The 23957-nt window shown below is 40.4% G+C and overlaps 1 protein-coding gene and 1 pseudogene across 2 annotated transcripts in view; one reads left to right on the top strand and one right to left on the bottom strand.

Annotated features, from left to right (window-relative positions):
- The window catches only part of STYK1 (serine/threonine/tyrosine kinase 1), a 31273-nt gene that overhangs the window by 5247 nt on the left and 2069 nt on the right, over positions 1-23957 (bottom strand). Inside the window, exons 1-7 of one of the 2 annotated variants that reach the window (XM_006763451.2) lie at positions 21696-22109; positions 12270-12418; positions 11706-11840; positions 8168-8434; positions 7261-7442; positions 5491-5574; positions 1445-1653 (exon numbers count right to left, since the gene is read on the bottom strand). In XM_006763451.2, the coding sequence (XP_006763514.1) occupies positions 1445-1653; positions 5491-5574; positions 7261-7442; positions 8168-8434; positions 11706-11840; positions 12270-12333 (941 nt within the window). In that variant the 5' untranslated portion in view covers positions 12334-12418; positions 21696-22109. Of the gene's footprint in view, positions 1-1444; positions 1654-5490; positions 5575-7260; positions 7443-8167; positions 8435-11705; positions 11841-12269; positions 12419-21695; positions 22110-23957 lie in introns of those variants that run through there. The other variant, XM_015563701.1, reaches the window with a different exon arrangement.
- Positions 1970-2656, top strand: LOC102766343 (annotated as a pseudogene).

Genomic DNA, 23957 nt, shown 5'->3' with positions numbered 1-23957 from the left:
TAAAATAAGCCAAGTAAGAGTGCCATTTGAAAGCATTTCTATCCAATCCCCTTAGAGTGTAATCCCTTTGAGGACTGGATTCATGTCTACTTTTTTCTATATTTCATATTAACAGATATTTACTCTCATTGGCTAAATTATGGGTGTGTTTATGCAAACACATTCTCACCCAAACCTAAAGAAATTCCCCTCAGCATATTTTTCATCCTTTTCATTCCTTCCCGCTGAAATTCCAGCCTTTATTTTTAGCATAAGACCAAGTGAGGGTTATCATTTATCTACTTTCCTCAGTATATCTAATTGACCAAACCTAGGAAAAACATTCACAGAACAAGCTTTATACATAGAATACATATTTCCTTATGCAACATAATTTGAGAGATGTATATTTCACTGTTCTATAACGCCATCATTCAATGAGTAGTGTTTCCCGGTTCAGCGTATTGCTCCCAGACTTCTGTTGAGAAGCCGATGTCTGTGAAGCAGCAATGGAAGTCTCTTCATTGACTTACCATATTAACTGACATTCTACATTTTCTCTGCTGCTCATGACATTCATGGGTAGTAAGATAGTCCATCTTACACCGATGTACTTCTCCAAGCAGTTGAGTTATATGGTTATCAAAATTCAATTGTGATTCTTTACAGTCCTATTTATACCAATCATACATGTAGCTATAATTATGTAATCAATTAAATATTATGCAAGCTAATTAAATATGAATGCAAAAAATATCAGCTCCCTGAAAAGTAGGCTGAATGCTTTGAAAATATTCTGTAAAAATAAGCTGCTAAAAAGAAAGTGGTATCAAATTGTGTGGGTGACACAAATGTAAAAAAATTAGGAAAAATAACAATAAATGCCTGTGGTCAAGTTGTTTCACAACTGTTTTTCAAGTTTCTCACTCAGAATTCAAACTGAAACTCAAAAATAATTTATGACAGATACTATTCATACAAGAAACAACATGTAACATTATTTAGCAGGTCCATCCTCATGAAAAAGGTCTTGACCCTTCTCCAAAAGATCAATCAATATATATCCACTTATATGTTTTAGTTAAAATAAATTATTTGAGGCATATATGTATATTTCTTTTTACTTTAATAATTCTTGGTTTAACTGAACTTTTGATTAAGTGGACCCATGTCCTTCAAATTAAAAGGAGTCTACTAGATATCAGTATAAACAATCTTTTCATTTTTCTTTTTGCTTTTCTAATTAAGGTTTCTAATCTAATACCAAAGGAATAATTCGAAAGGCATTAAAAAAGATTGCAGCCAGATGCCAAATACGAGCTCTGTCACATAATACATATTTCTGCTTGAGAGTCTGTCTGACTTCTAAGTAAACATAATTGACAACAGACGCTGTCATGGTCAGGGACTAGAGGACACTCAGGTCAAGAAGGGAAGAAATCCCAAGGGCAGGAACAAACCGTACATGTCTCCTCTGATGTCAGCTGGTCTCAGCAGTAGCCTTTCTGGGGCAAGCCACTTGAGGGGCACAGTGCGAGTAGAGGTGATAGCCCCTTGGGTGTGAACTTCATAAGCCAGGCCCAGTCCACAGAGCTTAGCGGTAAGGTCACATTGGATCAGAATATTTCTGGCTGCCACATCCCCATGGAACAGATGTTTATCCTGAAGAAATTCCTATCAATTTAAGATCAAAGGTAATTCAGCTGTCTGAGGTCACGGCTTGGATCACACCCAAGGAGAAGCAGTGCTAGGGATCATCAAAAAGATAAATACATTTTCTATTCCAAGCAAGTCTCTCTAACATTTTTATATCACTTTCAGGTCATGATAATGCGTCAGACATTTTACAAATTCAACCAAACATGTTCTAAACTAATATTTCTTGGTTTTTAGTTATAAAATTGTTTAGGATTGGCTCCACGTGAGGGCTTCCCCAGAGTCTCTGGCTGCAGCAGCAGTGACGTCCCCAGCGTTGACAGCGATAGCTGGGGCGGGGAGAGGGGGCATGGACACCCATGGCGCCGGCTGGGGCATCATCACTGGCTTTGGCCCTGAAATGGTGCTGCTGGCTGAGCACCTGCTGAAGCCACTGCCTAAGGACAAGCAGATTGAGATGGGGCCCTTCCTCTAGGTGCTGTCCCACCTGCCACCCTTCTTTGATTGCCTTGAGTTCACAGTGTTTACACCCATCAAGGCAGACCTAAGTGTCAACATTATGAAATTTAAAGCTGTGATTGACACTGACTGGCCACGTTCTGGACCATATGGAACATCCTGAGGGCAAATAAGGAAATGTATGGAGCAGAGTGGCCCAAAGTGGGGCTAGGCTAGTGCTGATGTGGCTGAAGAGACCTCCGCTTCATCCAGATCTTCCTCCAGATCTGTGATGGGGAATGGGCTGAGAACCACCCCAACTTCATCCACATCAATGCCACCAAAGCTTAGGAGATGGCCCTCAGGAAGCATCACAGCTGGATCTCGCAGAAGATCTTCCAGGCAGCACTGTATGCAACATCCCATAAGTCCGACTTGCTGAAAGCGCTCGCCAAGGGCCAGACATGAGGGAGGAGGAGTGCCTGGAGAAGGTCTGCCTTTTCCTGGTCAACTACAGGGCCACCACTGAAATCACCTAGGAGATGTCACCAGGATGAACCCTGGTCTCAATGACAAGGTGTAGTCGTGCCCAGCGGAGGGCACATCTGGGCCACCCGCCGCCCCACATGTGGCTGTTCACAGAAACAGACAAACCAGATTCACTGCGAATCTAGCTGCCAGGCTGCCCTTGGCCTGCATCCCCCAGAGCAGCCAGAGTCTGGCTGGGGTCTGCGGAAGACAGCCCTGGTTTCTGAAAAGTCATTTTTGGGATCTATCCTAATGGAACAATAACTATCCTACTTCTGAATCACTTTTGAATTTCACAACAGCACAGACAGACTATACCTTCATTTCAGTGTGGTAGAAAGCAATTAATGTTTCTAATAAATCAAGACCTAGGGTTTTTTGTCCCCACCCCCGAGATGGTGCATGACTCTGAGGACGTATACCTCACTTTAAAAATGAGGATCTGGTGCAGTGATGTTTTGGGTAGTTTAAGGACAAGGAGGAATTTGATTTGAAATTATACAGGACCCCGATTGTGGGATTTTTTTTTAAAGCAAACTACTGTGTCCTCTCAGGTGGTTGCACAGCCCAGCCTCACAGCACTGTCATTATCGACCCTGCTCTTTCCTACTGTCTTTTTCCAGACAGTTTTTCACAGTTGAAAACAAACAGCAAGCCTTTGATGACTATGACCAAAGGGACTTTATTTTAAAGCTATCTGGTACAAATAATTGACCAGGGATAACTGAATTTGCATAATGGTTTTCGTCAGGGACAGCCTTTTCAACCTAAGAAAGCACCTTCTATGTATATTCTCTCAAGGGGAAAACCATGAGCCCTCCAGATGCTGAGACCCAAGGAAACACCTCGCTGCCTTAACTGTCCCTCCTGGTGCTAACAAGAGCTGTATTTTTAAAAGTGTTGGGGTGAATAGAAGAATCCCGAAAGAACGGATGTGTGTTAAAAACCCAATGAGTCCCTGACTGGTTTGGCTCTGTGGATAGAGCCTCGGCTTGAGGACTCAAGGGTCCCAGATTCAATTCCAGTCAAGGGCATGTACCTTGGTTGCGGGCACATCCCCAGTGGGGAGTGTGCAGGAGGCAGCTGATTGATGTTTCTCTTTCATCGATGTTTCTAACTCTCTATCCCTCTCCCTTCCTCTCTGTAAAAACAAACAAACAAACAAACAAAAACAAAAACAAAAAAAACAATGAGGAACAATTGGTGATTTTTATACAAAAACTAAATAATTCTTAGTAAATAAATCTCTATTTTGTGGGGGGAAAGTGTTTAGGATTACCAAACTGAGCAAATAATCCAAATAACATTAATACTGGGTTTAATGCCAACAAGGCATTTGAGAACCATTGCACTAGGATGACATTGGTTTGCTGGAATCATCTGCCCCAATAACAAGGTATTCAAGGCTTATGAAGAAGTTGAAAAAATACATAACCGAAAAGCTGGAGATTGAGGTATATCACTATCAAACGAGATGGTATGAAAAAATAAAAGATTAAGGTGGTAATTCCCAATCATTGATGATGAAGGAAATAGTGACTAGCAATTGTTCTGTCTTTGGTGGAGTTTTATTTCTTTTCCATAGTCATTTACCCCTCCCCGCTGTATCATTTTCCACCTCCATCTACCCCTACCCCCTCTCTGGTGGAGTTTTAGAACAAATAAGTTAAACTATAATGACAAGAATTAAAGAATGTAGTAACTTTGAGGTTGTGAAAAGTAATTTTTATTATCTTATAACTGGTAACCTAGAGCCCTGATGAATGCAGCCATAGAATCAATGCATCTCACTGGGGCACCTCTGCAATTATGGCTTAGAATACAAGGTAGGCTGTATCCTGACACCCTAATTTTATCAAGGAACTATACCAATTAGGCCCTCCAAAACCAGAGATAATATTCATTAATGTGATGTTCTCTCTCCCCTGTCCCATAGGAACTTCAATTTTAACTCTGCTCTTTTTTCATCTCACTACTTTTTTTCTAAGCTTTCCCTTATTCCATTTAGATACCTGGTATATTTCACACATCTGGATGGCAAGATACATTAAAAAAAAACCTGAAAGTGGAAGCTTCACAGAGCCTGGTTTTCTATAACAAATGCTATTTTAAATAAAATTATTTAAATAATTTCATAGACATAGTCATCTAAATTTCCCTGAGTAATTATGGTAAAGATAAATTTTTTCTCTTAAACCCTGAGTTCTTTCTCTTACCTGTTTTTTAAATTCTTTATTACTATGTATTAATTTTTAAAATATTTATTGTCTCACCTCTTTGAGTTGGTTTAAAATAAAGGAATGATCTCACTATTGCCCCTTTTTATTCCTCCTCTTCCACTTGTTCCTTCTTTTTAAAGTATATGTATTTCCTATCACATTCAGTATCAAAGCAAGTCTCCAACAAAACATGTTCTGAACTAGTATTTCTTGTTTTTCAGGTATAAAATGGTATACTTCTTTCTGGTTCTGTAGCCTTTTACCCATTCAGTTTAATCTTCTCATTTTTTCTCCCAATTTGCTTCCCTATTTGCCCCTTTTACATCTATTAATATTAGTATATACGGGGAAGTAAAAGTATTAAGCAAGCGGACATAAAGCTCTTAGCCCTGGCTTTTGAATTCTGAGAAACCCTTTAAAACCCTTACTATTGTTATGTTTAAAAACCCTAAATTGACTAATTTCTGCCCAGAATTACCAGTCCTGATCATACCTAGTATATGATCTAAATTCTTTCATAAAGAACTGAAAATAATTTTTCTGTGCTTGAGTTTCTGTCCCCTAACTTCCATCTGATTTTCTTTAGAAATATAAATATTAAAAAATATGACATCAAATACCAAGTTAACAAGAAAATCCCTACTATCTGTTATCATTTTGCTCAGCTTACCAAAGCCAATAGAACCTGCTTCCCAATGTGATATATTTGTTTTTCAGTGAGATCATAGAGAAGTCCATCCATGGTCATCACATCCTACAGAGACAGAAAAAAAGCATTATATCAAAATGACATGAACAGATTTGAAAAAAATATATGAGCAGAGATATTCTTAAATACAGATAGCAAAGTTAAGAAAACAAACATAGAACTATAAGATTCAAGGATAGATGATATTAGAGATTCTCAAATATAAAGAGAAATACAATGATTTATTGGACTGGAAAAAATAATAAAGAATGTAGATAATAGAAGAATGAAGGAAGAACAGAATAGCAGGTAAGAAAGACAAGTATATGCTTTATCCATTGGATAAAGCATCAACTTTCGTGTGTGTGTGTGTGTGTGTGTGATTAATTAAGCATATTAACTCAACACATTTTTATTGAATGCCTACTATGTGCCAGATTTCGTCTTAGGAACACAGAATATAAGAGTGAACAAAATAAACATGTCTGTTGCCTTCTGGAGTTTATAGCATGGCAAACACATATGAATCAGAATAAAATAATCACATATAAATGTGTAATTACATATCTATAAGCACCATGAAGGAAATGTAAAAGAAAGCATATGATGGTGGGGGAAAGAGAGCAGATTCAGTTGGGGGACAAGGACATTTTTTTATGAAATCTGAAAGATGAGTGGCCATTGACTATGCAAAGAAGGGAGAAGTTTGGTGTAATGAGAAAAACATGAGTGGTGATCTAAAATAGAGAAGCAGAGCAATTTTGAAAAACAGAAAAGAGCTAGAGAGGTTAGAGCATAAAACAAGATAAATTCTTTAAATGGTTTTAAATACTAGAGACCTGCACATTGTCCTATTTGTATCACTGGATGGACGATGCCACCAGGGTCCCTTTTTCGTACACATTTAGTAGTAAAATAAACACATTGAAGAGGCTTATTTAATATTGAACTTGCTCATTGGCAAGTAAAGAACTAACCATGGAAATGTATAGTGCTTGAGAAAGAGGAATACATAGACAAGTAGGAAAACTAAAGAAAATGATTTGCACTTTAGTCTGGAAATTAATTTTTTAAAATATGAGTTTGAGGTTCAAAAACTTACAAGCTGAATTTCTCCTCAACTCAGCCCTGCATACTAGGATGATGTTACGGAATGTTACGGAAAACACACTTAACAATAACAACAACAAAATTACAATCAATACTAGACAGTTATGTTGTTATGCAATTATCACTATTAACAGCTACCATTTTGAGTGTTTGCTATATACCAATCACTGCTGTGTTTTTACATACATAATTTCTTTTATTATTACTCCCATTTTACAGATTCAGATTCAGAAAACTCAGTCTGAGAGAGGTGGCTTGCCCAAATTCACATAGCTAGTAGGAAGTGGAATCTAAAGTCCATACTCTAAATTCCCACTGCCCAAAATGGTAGCCATTGGACACCTGTGGCTATTTACATGCGTATCACTTTAAATGAAATAAAACTAAAAATTCAGTTTCTCAGTCACATCAGTCACATTTCAAGTGTTCCCTAGCCACACGTGATTAGGGTCTACCATATGGGACAGGGCAGATATAAAACATTGCTATCATAAAACGTTCCATTGGATGGTGATACTCAATCACTCTGTTATGCTATTATAATGTCTCTCTACTTTGTCACATGTCAGGCTCATAGCCATGTGAACAGCTAATCAGCCAGGGAAAGCCTTTCCTTTCTACCACGTCTACCCTTCCGCTTACCCGGCGACAGGTCCAGAGAAAGTTGAGCAGGTCCCCCTGGGCGACATCCTCCAACACCATATAGAGCGGCTCCCTTTCTGTGCAGCAGCCTTCCAGCTGTACCAGGTTTTGGTGCTTCCCCAGGTGCTGATAGAATTGGATTCGCCCTAAGAAATCCTGTATCTCACAGAGCCTGGCTGGTTCTGTGGAGAACAGAAGAGCCATGGGCAGTGGTCAGAACATTTCAGAGAAAATGGGAAGTTTGCCTCAGGAAGCAACCTGAGATGAAAATTCTCAAGGTTCTAAAGGGAAGTGACTATAGACAAAAAGTAAACAGAAAGGGAACCAATTAGACGATGATTCTCACTGATCTTTTGTCAAAGGTAACAGAATTACAGGTATTACAACTAGGTAAGCTTTCATCTCCCTAAATGGGCAAGTGTGTTCACATTAAAATGTTATCCAGTCTAGGCCTTTGGATTAGTAATTTTGTTTATTCTAACTTTGTTCTATGCATCCACCATTACATGTCCATATTATGAGCATCAGAAAAAAAAAAGGACTAAAGAAAATAAATACAGTGCTGTCAGGGTAAGAGATATAGTGGAGAAAAATGAAGAATCAACCTCAACATCCTCATCCAAGTAACAGTCTTGATAGGCAAGGTTGAGCTATGGGAAAGAAAGGCCCCAAGAAAACATTTGTCTTGGGTTTTCACTTTCTAATCCCTTCTTGAGTTTGAGGTACAAAAGCTTAAAAGCTGAATTTCTTCTCAACTCAGCTCTTCTTATTCTGAACACAATTGTGATCACAACTATCTATTGATTAACATCTTAATGTCTGCAAAGCCCATTAGCATTTACTGTTAGGGGTGCTCACAGGAGAAAGTTAAAAAGGGAAATAAGAAGTCTAACACTTCTCCTTTTACCTTTTAAAACCTTGAGGACAATGTCCTTGGACTTAGCTGGGTCCCCAGGGTACATCTTGGTTCGATAGATGGCCCCACAACTACCATTGTAGATCCACTCCAGAACTTCAGAGAGTTGCTCCCGGGGTATCTGCAGCTTAGCCAGGGCATGTGTGGATGTTTGTAGAAGGCTTTCCACTGATGTCTCCTTAAGTGGCACAAATACACTTCCTTCATGTCCTCCTGCTTCCCCGTTTTGGCCCCTAAATGGAGGCACAGGAGCAATGCCTAGAACAAAGAGATGATACCAACCAGCTTTTTCGTACCCTCCAAACTCCAGGAAAGCAGAGCTTGGAACAAACTGGAAAGAAAGTTCCTTTAATAATTTTTTTGCCACCCATTGTGGGGATATTATCTGATGCTTCTCTGTGAACCAGCATCAATATCAACGTTTAGAACTTTTATAGTAATTCTATTACTTCTAAGACAACCCCAGATGTCCTCTGGAAAGTGGTAATGGCATTTCTTTTCTGTGTTTCTCAGGATCACAGTTCAATATAAATGTAATATGGAGACAATTGAGGAAGTTCCTAAATAGGTATTAAAACCACAGATACCTAACCCAGCTGGTGTTGCTCAGTGGTTAAGCATCAATCCATGAACTAGGAGGTCACCATTCGATTCCCAGTCAGGGCACATGCCCTAGTTGCAAGTTCCATCCCCAGTGTGAGGCATGCAGGAGGTAGCCAATTGATGATTTATCAATTGATGTTTTTATCTCTCTCTCCCTCTCCCTTCCTCTCTCTGAAGTCAATAAAAAACATATTTAAAACCACAGATACCTAAAGGTGGTGGTAACTGCCAGTGGGGAATATCATTTAAGTCAATCAAATGGCTCCCAAAGGTAAAGGGGAGGTATGACTAACTACTTAACTCTAAGTTATGGCTGTTCTTCCACCATCATATTGTGCTCAGGGTCATGTTATTCCATACTTTTTAGTTTTATTCAAAAAGTATTCTGGTACTTTCTTCCTTCCTTAGTCAACTTTTCTCTATTGGAATAGAGAGATACATTCTTTGTATTAAATCTTCATTCATTCATTCATTTATTCAACAAATATCACCTCCTACATGCCAAGCACTGTTGTAGCTTTGGAATAAAGTCCAGATTCTTATGAAGATTATTTTTTAGTGGTAGGAGAGAGGAAGCAGATAATAACATACCAGGTTTTGAGTGCTATGGAGGAAACAGAGCATCAATGAGTCTATTTCATGTTTAAAGGTCAGAAAAGGCCTTTGTGATGATGTATGTGAAATACCCTGGAAGCAATAAGAGAGTAAACTATATCCCAGTATCAGGAAGGGTATTATAGACAAAGGGATCAGGAAGTACAAAGGTATTGAAGAAGGAGCATATGGCATACTGGAGGAAGAGGAATGAAGTCAGTGCAGTGGAATCAAGTGGAATAACTGGAGAATTATAGGAGAAAAGGCCAGAGAGGGCCCAGATCATGTAGGACTATTGAAAGAATTTTGTCTTTTTTCATTCTGTGATGGGAAGCTATTGGGGAGTTTCCAAGCAGAGAATTGACCGGACTGACTTACACTGTAAAAGAATCATTCTGCTACTCTGAGGAGAATGCACCATAAAGGGATAGGATTAGAAGCAAGGAAACCAGTTAGGCATGTATTACAATAGTCTATGAGAGGTGAGAGCAGTATAAGTTATTTTGAAGATAGAGTTAAAGGAATTCCTAATGGACTGGATGAAAACCTTTAATATTTTAGACTGAACGTGTAGAAATCTGGGACTGCCTTTTACTAAGATAGGGGAAGACTATTGGCAGAGGATATTTTGTGAGGGAATGTCAGAATCTTTGCTTTGGACATATTACATCTGAGATGTGTATTCGAGTCCAACTGCAAGATGGTTGATTTGATATACGAATCTGGATTCAAGGGGGACTATAATTAAATAGAGAAAGCATTTGAATCTATAGACTTAAAATTAGATCATTTAGAAAGTGACTGGAGATTTAAAGAAAAAAAGTGTTTCAAGAAGACAGGAGTACAAAATTGGTTCAAATGTTTTCAGCAGGTCAAATAAGATGAGGACTCAACACAGCAGTCACTGGTGATCTTGGAATGAGTTGTTTTGGTGGAGTGGTGTGGTTGAAAGCCATATTTCAGTATATTCAAAAGAGAATGTAACAAGTGTTAGTGAGAGTGAGTTTAGGTTTTTTTGTTTTATTTTTGGTTAAAATATCCTCACCCAAGGATATTTTTCTCATTGATTTTTAGAGAAAAAGGAGGTTTGGAGAGAGATCGGGGGAGAGAGAAACATCAATGTAAGAGAGACACACATCGATTGGTTGCCTCCCACATGCACCCTGACTGAGGTCAGGGATTGAACCTACAACCCAGGTGTATGTCCTTGATTAGGAATCAAACTCATAACCCTTTGGTGTGAGGGCTGACACTCTATCCACTGAGCAGCAACAGCCAGGGCAATATATGGTAGGGGTTTTTGTATGTTTTCTATTGATTTCACAGAGAGAGAGAAACATCAATGATGAGAGAGAGAATCATTTTGCAGCTGCCTCCTGTAGGCCCCCTGTTGGGAATTGAGCCTGCAAACTGGGCATGTGCTGACTGGGAATTGAAGGGTAACTGGCCTTCTCGAGAGTGAATTGAAACAATTTATTTGAAAAGGTTTTCTAAAAGAATGAATTATAAGAGACTTGGGGTAAAATTTGGAGCGGGATTAGGGATTAGCCACTATGAAGTCTCATATTGCTGTCAGATTTTTCCCTTATTTTTACTCTTAGTTTCATGTACTAGCTGATTATTTTTCATTATATGCTCAGTGGTACTCTAGAACTGCGTGATATCATCTCCTACCTAGCACTTCAAAGACTATTATGAAAGCTACCCCTTTTCATCATATATTCCAGGGACACAGAGTAGGGCTGGAATGTATTAGAGAGTAAGATGTCATCCTTCAAAGCTGGTAACAAAACCTACTAGGTTTTTCTCCCAGATCCTTAGACATTAATGTGGTCATTTGATAGTGCAATAACCAGGGGTGGGCAAACTTTTTGACTCGAGGGCCACAGTGGGTTCTTAAACTGGACCGGAGGGCCGGAACAAAAGCATGGATGGAGTGTTTGTGTGGACTAATATAAATTCAAAGTAAACATCATTACATAAAAGGGTACGGTCTTTTTTTTTTTTTTTTTTTAGTTTTATTAATTTCAAACAGGCCGGATCCGGCCCGCGGGCCATAGTTTGCCCACAGCTGAATAAGACCAAGAGGACGGGGACAGGTCACATGAGGCCTCTCTTGCCTGTTCTGCTTTCAGCTAATAAGCATATGTGGAGTTTCTACTCATGAGTCCTCTACTTCCTCCTGTCTCTCAACTCCACAGGAGGGGACCCGGCCTCCTTTTCCATTGCAGGAACCTAGACTTCTAGACTTGGACCCATTGAGACTTGGGTTTTATTTTTCTGCAATCTCTATCTTCCCTGAGCTTCTGTCCAGCCCCAGTTTTAGCTTTACCTTGGAGTCCAGGAGACTGTTGTTGAGCTCTTTGTTCTCTGATAAAAAGCCACAGGATGACCCCAAGAATGATGAGGGTGGCACCAACCAGAAAGGCTGGGATGATGATGATTTCATACTGCTGGTGCCAGACAACTGGGTAGGAAATTAAACAGAAAGAAAAGTGATTAAAGAAGAAGCCTAGCCTGATGTCTACACAAGTTCCCCTACCCACCAGTCCTCAGCTCATCAGACATAAATGGTCATCTCTTTCTTCCACTCCACTTTCATCCAATGGAAACCCTATTGGGAGCAACTCTCTCATCAGAACCGCCCATGTCCCTCTTTCTTAGCCCAGCAAGTGTGCTCTGTGCCTCTTCTCTTATTTTTCCTATTGAGATGAAGAATGCGGCATCTGCATCTCTGATTGGCCCTCGCCATTTTTTAAAACAATGGCCTCTATTGTCCATTTCTTTATCAATACCGTCTTCATTTCTACTACAAATCAAATTATTCTCCTCCTAGAATCTATCCAGACTTTAGTCTTCATTATTCTAAGAGAAGAATATAAACATGTGTACTTACTACACAATTTGTCACTGAGACTGCATTCCTTTAGCATTTGTGTCATGGCCTTCTCCTCTCCCATTGCCACACAGCTGTCCACTCCTACGCTTGATCCACAGAGAATGCACAGAACATGGCTGAGAATAATTCACAAGGATTGAGTCGTTCTGAAAGAAATAAAATGGAGCACACAGAGAACTTTAAAACACATCTACAGATCACTAGATACTAAATACATGGCTACCTGGAACTCTCTGAGCCATACATCCATCTCTGTCAATGTCCCTGATATTCAGGCAGGAAGAATTTTATTCTTTTATTTTATTTATTTATTTATTTTTATACAGATGGGGGGGGGAGAAAGAGAGAGCGAGAGAGAGAGAGAGAAGACATTGATCTGACGTTCCACTTATTTCTGCATTCATTGGTTGAATGTGATGTGTGCAGAGACCTCAACCTTGGCATGTGGGGACAACACTCCAACCAGCTGAGTTATCCAGCCAGAGCAAGAATTTTATTCTTTTATTTTATTTAGTTATTTATTTTTATACAGAGGGGGGGGGGAGAAAGAGAGAGCGAGAGAGAGAGAGAGAAGACATTGATCTGACGTTCCACTTATTTCTGCATTCATTGGTTGAATGTGATGTGTGCAGAGACCTCAACCTTGGCATGTGGGGACAACACTCCAACCAGCTGAGTTATCCAGCCAGAGCAAGAATTTTATTCTTTTATTTTATTTAGTTATTTATTTTTATACAGAGGGGGGGGGGAGAAAGAGAGAGCGAGAGAGAGAGAGAGAAGACATTGATCTGACGTTCCACTTATTTCTGCATTCATTGGTTGAATGTGATGTGTGCAGAGACCTCAACCTTGGCATGTGGGGACAACACTCCAACCAGCTGAGTTATCCAGCCAGAGCAAGAATTTTATTCTTTTATTTTATTTAGTTATTTATTTTTATACAGAGGGGGGGGGGAGAAAGAGAGAGCGAGAGAGAGAGAGAGAAGACATTGATCTGACGTTCCACTTATTTCTGCATTCATTGGTTGAATGTGATGTGTGCAGAGACCTCAACCTTGGCATGTGGGGACAACACTCCAACCAGCTGAGTTATCCAGCCAGAGCAAGAATTTTATTCTTTTATTTTATTTAGTTATTTATTTTTATACAGAGGGGGGGGGGAGAAAGAGAGAGCGAGAGAGAGAGAGAGAAGACATTGATCTGACGTTCCACTTATTTCTGCATTCATTGGTTGAATGTGATGTGTGCAGAGACCTCAACCTTGGCATGTGGGGACAACACTCCAACCAGCTGAGTTATCCAGCCAGAGCAAGAATTTTATTCTTTTATTTTATTTAGTTATTTATTTTTATACAGAGGGGGGGGGGAGAAAGAGAGAGCGAGAGAGAGAGAGAGAAGACATTGATCTGACGTTCCACTTATTTCTGCATTCATTGGTTGAATGTGATGTGTGCAGAGACCTCAACCTTGGCATGTGGGGACAACACTCCAACCAGCTGAGTTATCCAGCCAGAGCAAGAATTTTATTCTTTTATTTTATTTAGTTATTTATTTTTATACAGAGGGGGGGGGGAGAAAGAGAGAGCGAGAGAGAGAGAGAGAAGACATTGATCTGACGTTCCACTTATTTCTGCATTCATTGGTTGAATGTGATGTGTGCAGAGACCTCAACCTTGGCATGTGGGGACAACACTCCAACCAGCTGAGTTATCCAGCCAGAGCAAGAATTTTATTCTTTTATTTTATTTAGTTATTTATTTTTATACAGAGGGGGGGGGGAGAAAGAGAGAGCGAGAGAGAGAGAGAGAAGACATTGATCTGACGTTCCACTTATTTCTGCATTCATTGGTTGAATGTGATGTGTGCAGAGACCTCAACCTTGGCATGTGGGGACAACACTCCAACCAGCTGAGTTATCCAGCCAGAGCAAGAATTTTATTCTTTTATTTTATTTAGTTATTTATTTTTATACAGAGGGGGGGGGGAGAAAGAGAGAGCGAGAGAGAGAGAGAGAAGACATTGATCTGACGTTCCACTTATTTCTGCATTCATTGGTTGAATGTGATGTGTGCAGAGACCTCAACCTTGGCATGTGGGGACAACACTCCAACCAGCTGAGTTATCCAGCCAGAGCAAGAATTTTATTCTTTTATTTTATTTAGTTATTTATTTTTATACAGAGGGGGGGGGGAGAAAGAGAGAGCGAGAGAGAGAGAGAGAAAGAGAGAGAGAGAGTGAGAGAAGACATTGATTTGACGTTCCACTTATTTGTGCATTCATTGGTTGATTCTTATGTGTGCAGAGACCTCAACCTTGGCATATGGGGACAACACTCCAACCAGCTGAGTTATCCAGCCAGAGCAAGAATTTTATTCTTTTCCTACCATTTTTCTCTTTTATATACCAAGTACAACTCTGATCTCTTACCTTTTCATGTCATTGTTTCTCAAAATATTTTTGAAGGCTCCCTTCCTACCCAAGATCCTGCTCTAGTGCTCAAGTACATGAGTTATGAGGGGGAGATCTACCTCCTCTATAGTCCCCAAGCAGGTCTAATGTTCTTTTTCATTTAATTTTAAAATAAAATACAGGGTGTGGCAAAAGAAGGTTTACAATTGTTCATATGGAAAATGATACAATAATTAATAAATAACAATACAAGAATAAACTGTGTTTTGTGTACTCAAAGCTGTAAACCTACCTTTGCCCCACCCTGTATTTCACTTCATTTTTATACAATGCTAATGAAGGCAATGAATAAACAGCAGATTTCAAGAGAGAAGAGTTGTGCATTTGCTTTCCTTCACAACCAATGAACAATCAGCATTTATCAATAAAACCTATTCAATTCTGCAACTCTCCAAGCTCCAAAGAGCTTCCCCTGCCCACCATATACAGATAAACACAGACACTCATTCTTACCAGTATATAGATTCAAGAGAATGTCAGTATGAAGCCAACTTCTCTTTCTCTCTCTCCCTTTTAAACAAAAAGGAAATATATCTCTATTTTTCAAAAGTAAAAACATAAAATAATATAACATAAAAATCTTTCTTTCAACTCATCCTTCTCCATTTGTACAGTTCCCAGTTCTCCTTCAAGTACATTATAGTTACAATAGAGATTCTTCATGTGAATCACTTTTAATTCTGTATAACAAGTATATATTTGAAATGACTCCTCCAGTATCCTGGATCTTTCTTTCTGAAAAGAACTGGCAGTTACCACCCTCCCATATATCTACAAACTTTATTTTTGTTAACAAGAATCTCCCCTGGCTCTATGGTCGGCAAAGCCTACTTATTTAATTCTGATTGATCTGAAAGAAAATATGCTTATTTTCCACTGTTTAGCTAATCCTAAGTGAGTGGTCTACTTTTGTAGTCATTTGATAACAAGGCAGAATTTTAAAAACTAGAATTTTAGCCCTAACTGGTTTGGCTCAGTGGATACAGTTTCGGCCTGCGGACTGAAGGGTCCCAGGTTCGATTCCGGTCAAGGGCATGTACCTTGGTTGCGGGCACATCCCCAGTGGGGGGTGTGGAGGAGGCAGCTGATTGCTGTTTCTCTCTCATCGATGTTTCTAACTCTCTATCCCTCTCAACCTCCTCTCTGTAAAAAAATCAATAAAATATATTTTTTAAAAAATTAGAATAGTAGCTTATATGATATTATACATGTTACATTAGCCTCATTACATGTTGTGATTTATTATTGATATTAATAACCACAGTGCTATCTACTGAGGCAGAGTCTTTTAGGTAAAGAAGTTTCTCAGCTCCAGCCAAACCACCTTTTCACTATTCCTGCAGCCCCGTGACCTTGTTTGGGGGGATGACAGTTAAATAATTTCCTTATAACTTATAAGACAGACAGGTGTGTCCTAACCGGTTTGGCTCAGTGGATAGAGCGTCGGCCTGCGGACTGAAGGGTCCCAGGTTCAATTCCGGTCAAGGGCATGTACCTTGGTTGCGGGCACATCCCCAGTAGGGAGTGTGCAAGAGGCAGCTGATCGATGTTCCTCTCTCATCGATGTTTCTCTCTATCCCTCTCCCTTCCTCTCTGTAAAAAAAAATCAATAAAATATATATTTTTAAAAAAAGACAGACAGGTGTGTAGCTGGTTGACAGATGCCCAGGTAAGCAGAGGAGTAACCCACAGAAGAAAATTGGCAGAGAAGAAAGGTAAATTATTATCTGTGGGTTTGTATATAACAAGGGATCTGTGAAGTCAATGAGTAATAAGACAGCAAAGTCCATCTCACTGAGTTTGTAAGCCAAAAAGGCAAGGTGGAAGGTAGTTGAGAAAGTTTCCACAATTCCATAAGACCACATGGAAGGAAAAATATAAAAAATAGGGCAAAAAATAGAGAGCCTTGTGAGGATGAAATGAAGAAGGTCTTGAAAATGAACATGTCCAACCAGGAGAATTCAAAAGCTATTTGAAAATTTCTCACTGCCATTCTCATTCTTATTTCCCTTGCCTCTCACTTCCTTTTCAGTGCATTATCAAAAGTAATTATTTTCATTCAGGGAGCAGCCAGTTTAGTGAGTTTGGCTCTCTGAGGAATAGCTTTTGTGAGCATAATCTGTCTTACCAGAGTACGAGCGAAAGATAGGTCAGTCAGCAGCCAGTTCAAACTCATGTACTCTGCCCAGAAACCAAACTACACACCCACTAATACATACTGAAGGAAGCTATTTACAGCCCCGTGTGCACACATATCTCCACATAGAACTGCTCATGGTGGGCCACTCTCAACCATAGGCACGTGGCCCAACATACCTACACCCAAAGCTCACACTCATGTTTCTACCCCTGCATCTGGAACACACTCATTACAGAGCACCCAGCTTTGGATACAATATGCATTTACTGAAAAACATTCTCAACCTCACTTTTATTTGTGCATAGGTAGTTTAAAGAGGTTAGTCCTTTTTAAAAAAAATTGTTGTGGTTAAATTTCTTTAATTTCTAGAATGATGTTTGTATGAGACAGAAAAGCCCCCCAGTTGCCACATACTTAGCTACAATTCCAGTATTTATACTTGGCAACTGGATATTCCAATGCAGAGATTAGGTTCAGATTTCACAGTTACAAAGAGCAGAACATCAGCATCTTCCTCATAGAACATCCACCAAAGGAGCAATGCAAAGGCTGTGGTTACTGACAAAATGCTTTAACCAGACATTATACTGAAAAGAGATTCCTCAACAAGCCATCAAAATCACAGCCAAGGAGACACGCGATGTTAGCAACATAGCTGCATCCAAAAGGTAATAGTCAAACCAAGCTGTACATACTTTGCCAGAGATAGAGCTTGGGAGACTGGGGCATAGGTCTAGGATCTGAAGTTAGCCCACCCACCCCCACCTGCCAGGTCCCTGCAGTTTACAGTTGGATCTGTTCATTCTAAGGACCCCACCAGAGGCCCTATGCTAGTCTCCCCTAGCAGTTTGGACTTTTGTTTTTCCTTTCTGGTCTATGTCAAAAGCCCGATCCTCAGTGTGGGGTGTGCAGGAGGTGGCCGGACAATGATTCTTTCTCATCATTGATGTTTCTATCTCTCTGTCCTTCTCCCTTCCTCTCTGAAATCAATAAAAATATGCTTAAAAACAAATAAATGTCTTAAATTTGTGTAACACTTCAAAGGAAATAAAGTGTGTTCATCTATGTGATCCTACTTAAAATCGTAGGTGACTTGTAGCATTAGTGGGCACTGCACTTTTATGTTATGGGGCCTGTGTGTCTTGCAATCACTCTGCTCCTTTACATAAGCCAACTTTTCAGGAGGAACCAAGATACAAATTAGTCTTCCTCATCTGTCCTGTAGATCACCTTTGCTTCAGGACTGCCTGCAGGCAGCTAACAATAAGAAGCAAGAAAAGAGGATGACGCTCAGTCTTAGTGTCAAAAGATCTCTTTGAACAGCGTCAGGACTCCAACCACCATGGGAGAGCTTGTTTCCCAACCCATTCAACATGCATTTCAGGGTCGGGGTCCCTGGGAAAATAGGGGAGGGTGGAGATTAGAACAATCACTCTGGGTAATCACCTCCCTTTTTGCCTCATGCACATTAGTAGATACCACCAGTCATAATGCAAGTTATCTACACAAGTCTGATTCTGGATTTAAAGGTCACCTCTTTCAAGTGCCCTTCCATTCATTCTTCCTCTCACAAGTTTGCTTCCTTGGGAAGGTTGAGCCTGGGCCACTGTGTGATCCAGCATGGAGACCCTGATTCTTAGGCTAATGCTTCGTCCTCCAGGTGTTCTGGCCCCTTCCCACCCTTTAGGCTCACGGCAAAACATTGCTAGTCCTAGAAACAAGGCTTTTCCCTTCAAAAAGCAGAAGTTAGAAATAGAATTGGGACCAGAACCAGGGAAGTGAGCAAAGAAAATGATCCGAGATCCCATAATCTAGTGAGTACTGGGAAAAATTTCTGATTCCACCCTTATCTTCAGAATGCATTTTTGAAGGCAGACATGCAGACATCATCTGTCCCCCTATGACCTGCAGGCAGACTTGACTTATCTGTTCTTTCCAATTTATGGTATTTTCAGTGATGAAGTTTGGTTTCAACATTATGATTTCCATGGTTCTTATGGATTCTGACACCAATTATTTTTTAACACTACTGATCTTGTCCATCTGAGTGACAAGGACGTGTGTGTAGTAGTTTATGGAGTATTGGGTTTGTAGTTAAATGACTGGAATATGGAACCTTGCACCCTAACCGGTTTGGCTCAGTGGATAGAGCATCGGCCTGCGGACTCAAGAGTCTCAGGTTCGATTCCGGCCAAGGGCATGTACCTTGGTTGCGGGCACATACCCAATAGGGAGTGTGCAGGAGGCAGCTGATCAATGTTTCTCTCTCATCGGTGTTTCTAACTCTCTATCTCCCTTCCTGTCTGTAAAAAAATCAATAAAAAATATATTTAAAAAAATATGGAACCTTGCTCTGCCATTTACTTGCTTTTTTTTTAAACCCTGCCTAACTCAAAATTTACTAAGATAAATTTAATAAGAAGAGAATAAGTGTAAAATGGGAAGTGAAATTCACCCCAAATATTTGCAAACATATAGTCTGGAGACCATAGAATAATAATTATAACTAGAATTGAGCTAAATAGTAATATTAACTCCCCAAACTCTTACACCTGCTCACAATGCCAGCACAATGCTACGATGCATCTCTACATCTGTTTTAGACACAGAGCATTTTATCTGAAACTATAACACAACTCTCACAGTGACATTTCTCTTCAGTTAGCACATGTAGTCTCCCAGACATAATCAACAGTTTACCCATGAGTGCCCAGAAGAAATTCTTCTTACCAAAATATACATACAGATAAAACTTTTAAAAAATGATCCATTCTCCTGTACACTATCTGCCTATGTGCTGTGAGAAATCCCTTGACTGACCGCTGTATAACATTGGGTCCCATCCCCATAAGGTGTGATTAAATCTGTTATGCTGGCCTCACCCTCAATCTTACAGCCTGCATATCCACACAAGTAGACCTGCTAGCCATATCTTTTTACCTAGGTAAGTGACCAACCTTTCTGGATGGATGCCACCCTGGTTAAGGTAGTTATTAATAGCTATGGGCTATGGGGCAAAGGACACAAGGACTAAAGTGAGGGGAGGTAAAATATATGGAGATAGCAGCCCCCAGACTGAGAGTCTGCCTTTTAGCTCAGTCACTCATTCTTCCCTTTTCCTCCCCTTTTCATCCTTACCCATGAGCTATTAGCAAAAGAAACAACAAACAAGCAAAAAACTCTAGTGGAATGAACATATTAAATTGGGGGGGAAATAGAGAACTGCTCAGATCTAGAGGATTCCAGAATTATCTCCAACATTCTGAAGGTCAGCTGTCCTTCCTTTTTTCAGATCCAGCAAGCATATACTGAACAACTACTATATATATATGCCAGGTATTATGTTCTTTTATTTTGTTTTCTTAGATTCTACATATAAGGAAATCAGATGGGATTTGCCTTTCCCTGACTCAGAAATAATATATCTTAAATTAGACATTCTCCCTGATTATTTTCTATTCCTAGGATTACTAATCGATAGCAATTTCCCCAGCCCAGAAAAAGGGATGTCCAGAAGAAGAAAAAGTCAAAAAGCTTCTCCACAGCAAAAGAAACCGTCCTTAAAATGCAAAGGGAAACCAGGTGTGGGAAAACATATTTGTCAATGATACACCTGATAAGGGGTTAATTTAAAAAATATATAAAGAACTCGTACAACTCAACAAGAAGAAGACAAATAATCCAATTTTTTTAAAAAAATGGACACTTCTCCAAAGAGGACATATAGACAATAGACATATGAAAAAAATGCTCAACACCTGCCAGAATGACTACCGTCAATAAACCAACAAATAACAAGGGCTGGAGAGGATATGAAGCAAAGGTAACCCTAATGCACTGCTGTTGGGAATGCAGACTGGTACAGCCACAGTGGGGGGTGGGGGGAACAGTATGGAGTTTCTAAAAAAAAATTAAAAATGGAACTGCCTTTTGAGCCAGTGATTCCACTTCTGTGAATATATCTTAAGAATCCCAAATACCAATCAGAAAGAATATATGCACCCATATGTTCATAGCAGCGTTATTTACAATATCTAAGATCTGGAAAGAGCCCAAGTACTCTTCAGTAGATGAGTGGATATAAAAGCTGTGGTACATTTATACTGTGGAATACTATGCAGCTGCAAACATGAAGGGTCTCTTTGAGACCTCATGGATGGACCTGGAGAGTATTTTTCTAAGCGAAACAAGCCAGTCAGAGAAAGACAACTATCACATGATCTCACTTATATGTGGAATCTAAAGAATAAAATAAACTGACAAACAAAATAGATCCAGAGACATAGAAACATGGAACTGACAGATCTCAGAGGGAAGGTGGGAGAGGCGGCAGGAAGAGATTAACCAAAGAACTTATATACATGTATGCATAGCCCATGGGCACGTACAATAGTGAGATGAAGGCCTGGGGTGAGGTGGGAGCCAGGTGGAGGGGAGCAAAGGGGAGGAAAAGGGGAACATCTGTAATATTCTCAACAATAAAAATAAATTTAAAGAAAGAAGAGGGAAGCCCAACCGGTGTGGCCCACTGGTTGAGTATCGACCTATGAACCAGGAGATCATGGTTTGACTCCTAGTCAGGGCACACGCCCAGGTTGCGGGCTCGATCCTCCAGTGTGGGGCATGATCAGGAGGCAGCTGATCAATGATTCTCTCTCATCATTGATGTTTCGATCTCCCTCTCCCCCTCCCTCCCTCTCTGAAATTAATAAAAATATTTTTTTAAAAGAACAGGAAAAAGTCAAGAACACACAAAGAGCACCCCCCTCTAAACACAGATTTGCCCCGACCCATCTGTGTCTCCTTCCTCCTACCTGAGTAACTCTCCAGAAGACACCTGGGTGTGCTGCTCTCCTGGCTTCTTTCAGACACCTTGTTCCTCACATTGTATTTTCAGGGATCAGCCTCCCTCTTTGCAACGCATCCCGCTTGGCTTTTCCTTCTAAAAGAAGGATTTCTGGTACATTCAAAATCTTTTGGTGTTTCCCCTCTTAAGTAAGGAGACCAATTCTGTTTTCTGGCCTCTACTCCAGCTTGTTCTAGCACACTGCCCTCTGGCAGAGAGGAGGCCCCAGCTGAGGAGGACAGAAGACAGCCTGCAAACGATTTCAGGAACACACACACACACACACACACACACTCACACACACTCACACACACTCTCACAGGCACGTGTCCCACAGTGCGTGCACACAGTTTCTCATTCTCTGATAAATGCATCCCAGACCCAGGCAGGCAGAGGCACAAATGGCCAGGGGATTTCACAATCAGGAAATCCACTCAGCTGCTGTTTAATTCAGTCTGGTGTCAAACAGGGTGTGTCACTGTAAAGATTCCAAACATGAAATGCAATCCCAGGTAAACAAAAACAAATACCTGGCAAGATAAAAAAAAACACTTCTGGGAACACTTAACCAGCTCATTCTGCACAGCCAGGAGCAAACAGCAGATGTCTCCTCGGGAGTGGGTGTGCTTGCTTCAGAGCTGGGTGCCTCTGGGCACTGACCCTGGTACTAAGATAACCAGTCGGAGGTTCAGAGTTCTACTTCTGGTTTGGTAAGTAATTCGTTGAATGTCTGGAGGCCTGACCCTGCCATTCCTTCCCTTCCTAGTTTAAAGACCAGGGCCCTCCTGTGGGCAGTGAAGAAGCATTCGAGAGCAGCAGGAAGTGAATCACACCGGAACAGGGCTGGCCAACCAACAAGGCCCCTCAACCAGTTATTCCACCTTGCCTCTCTCAAATTCTTCATCTTCCTATCCATGTCATGGCAGACCCAGAATCTCACAAGTGTTTGTTCCTATCCCTACTCTGCCTATAATTTCCTAAGAGATAGTGGTAAGAGAAGGAGCTTTGGAGTTGGGTTTCTATTTGAAAGCTGAGTTCTACCAGCCATCATGACTGTGTATGAGGTATTCTAACTGTCTGAGCCTCTGTAAAGTGGAGACAAGAATATCTACCATCCAAGCCCTGGCAAGTGTAGCTTAGTGGTTAGAGTGTTGCCCAAAGGGTCGCAGGTTTGACTCCTGGTTAAGGGCACGTACCTTTGTTGTGGGTTTGCTCCCCGCCCTTGGTTGGGGCGCCTGTGGGAGGCAACCAATGTGTCTCTCTCATTTCTGTCTCTCTCTCCCTCTCTCTCCCTTCCACTCTCTCTGAAAAGCAATGATAAAAAGATCCTCAGGTGAGTATTAACAACAACAAAAAATCCACCATTCAAGACTGTTAAAAGTGTTGACGTAAAAAAGTCCAAACCTATAGAGAATTGTTATGAGTTTATATGGGTCAAACTGACACATGCCAGGGAGCAAGATCTAAAATGCTCCAGGAAATAACAGTTTTGCCGTTTCTTTTATGCATTTGAAATGAAGGAAAAGGGAGAAAGCAAAGCGGGGGTTGGATTACAAAATAGTTAAGATTATGTGCTCTTCTGTGGGTGGTTATTTCAAAAGTGTGTTAACCTAGATACACAAAAACAATGGAGAGGGTTTGATTGAGGCAAAGATAAACCTTTTACTAAAAAGTTTTCCCTGGGGCATAACTACTCATCATGACCTGCCCAAGTAGGAATTTATGATCAAATCACCCTGTAAGGTTACTTTCAATAGAACCGTCCCCCTTTTTTTTAATCTACAAAAGTTATATAGGATAATTCATGTAAAGTACCTAACACAGTGCCAGGCCCATTACAATCAATATGCACCAGTCTCTCCTGTCCTCCCTCCCTTCTTCACCTGTCTCCCATACTGAGAGGCAGTCATATAGCTGTACCAGTCAGGAATGGTTGAATTAAGTCTTAATCCTATCTAATAAAAGAGAAACATGGTGATTAGCATATGACCGCTATCCTTCCCATTGGCTAATCAGCGGGATATGCAAATTAACTGCCAGCCAAGATGGCAGCTGGCAGCCAGCCAGCTTGAAACTAATATGAGGCTTGCTTGCTTCAGTGACAAGGAAACCAATGTTCCCCGCCTGCCTTGCCGGCCTCAGAGCTTGGAGTTTGAAACATTTTAACAAATATAGAAGCTAAAAAAAAACCCCGAAACCAGCTTTCCGCAAGCTGGGATCTCAGAGACGG

The sequence above is a fragment of the Myotis davidii genome, unplaced genomic scaffold (genome assembly GCF_000327345.1).
Source record: "Myotis davidii unplaced genomic scaffold, ASM32734v1 scaffold1639, whole genome shotgun sequence".
In the NCBI taxonomy this organism is placed as follows: Eukaryota; Metazoa; Chordata; class Mammalia; order Chiroptera; family Vespertilionidae; genus Myotis; species Myotis davidii.
The sequence above is the reverse complement of the archived record's forward strand: the minus strand, read 5'-3'. Positions and strand labels throughout refer to the sequence as shown.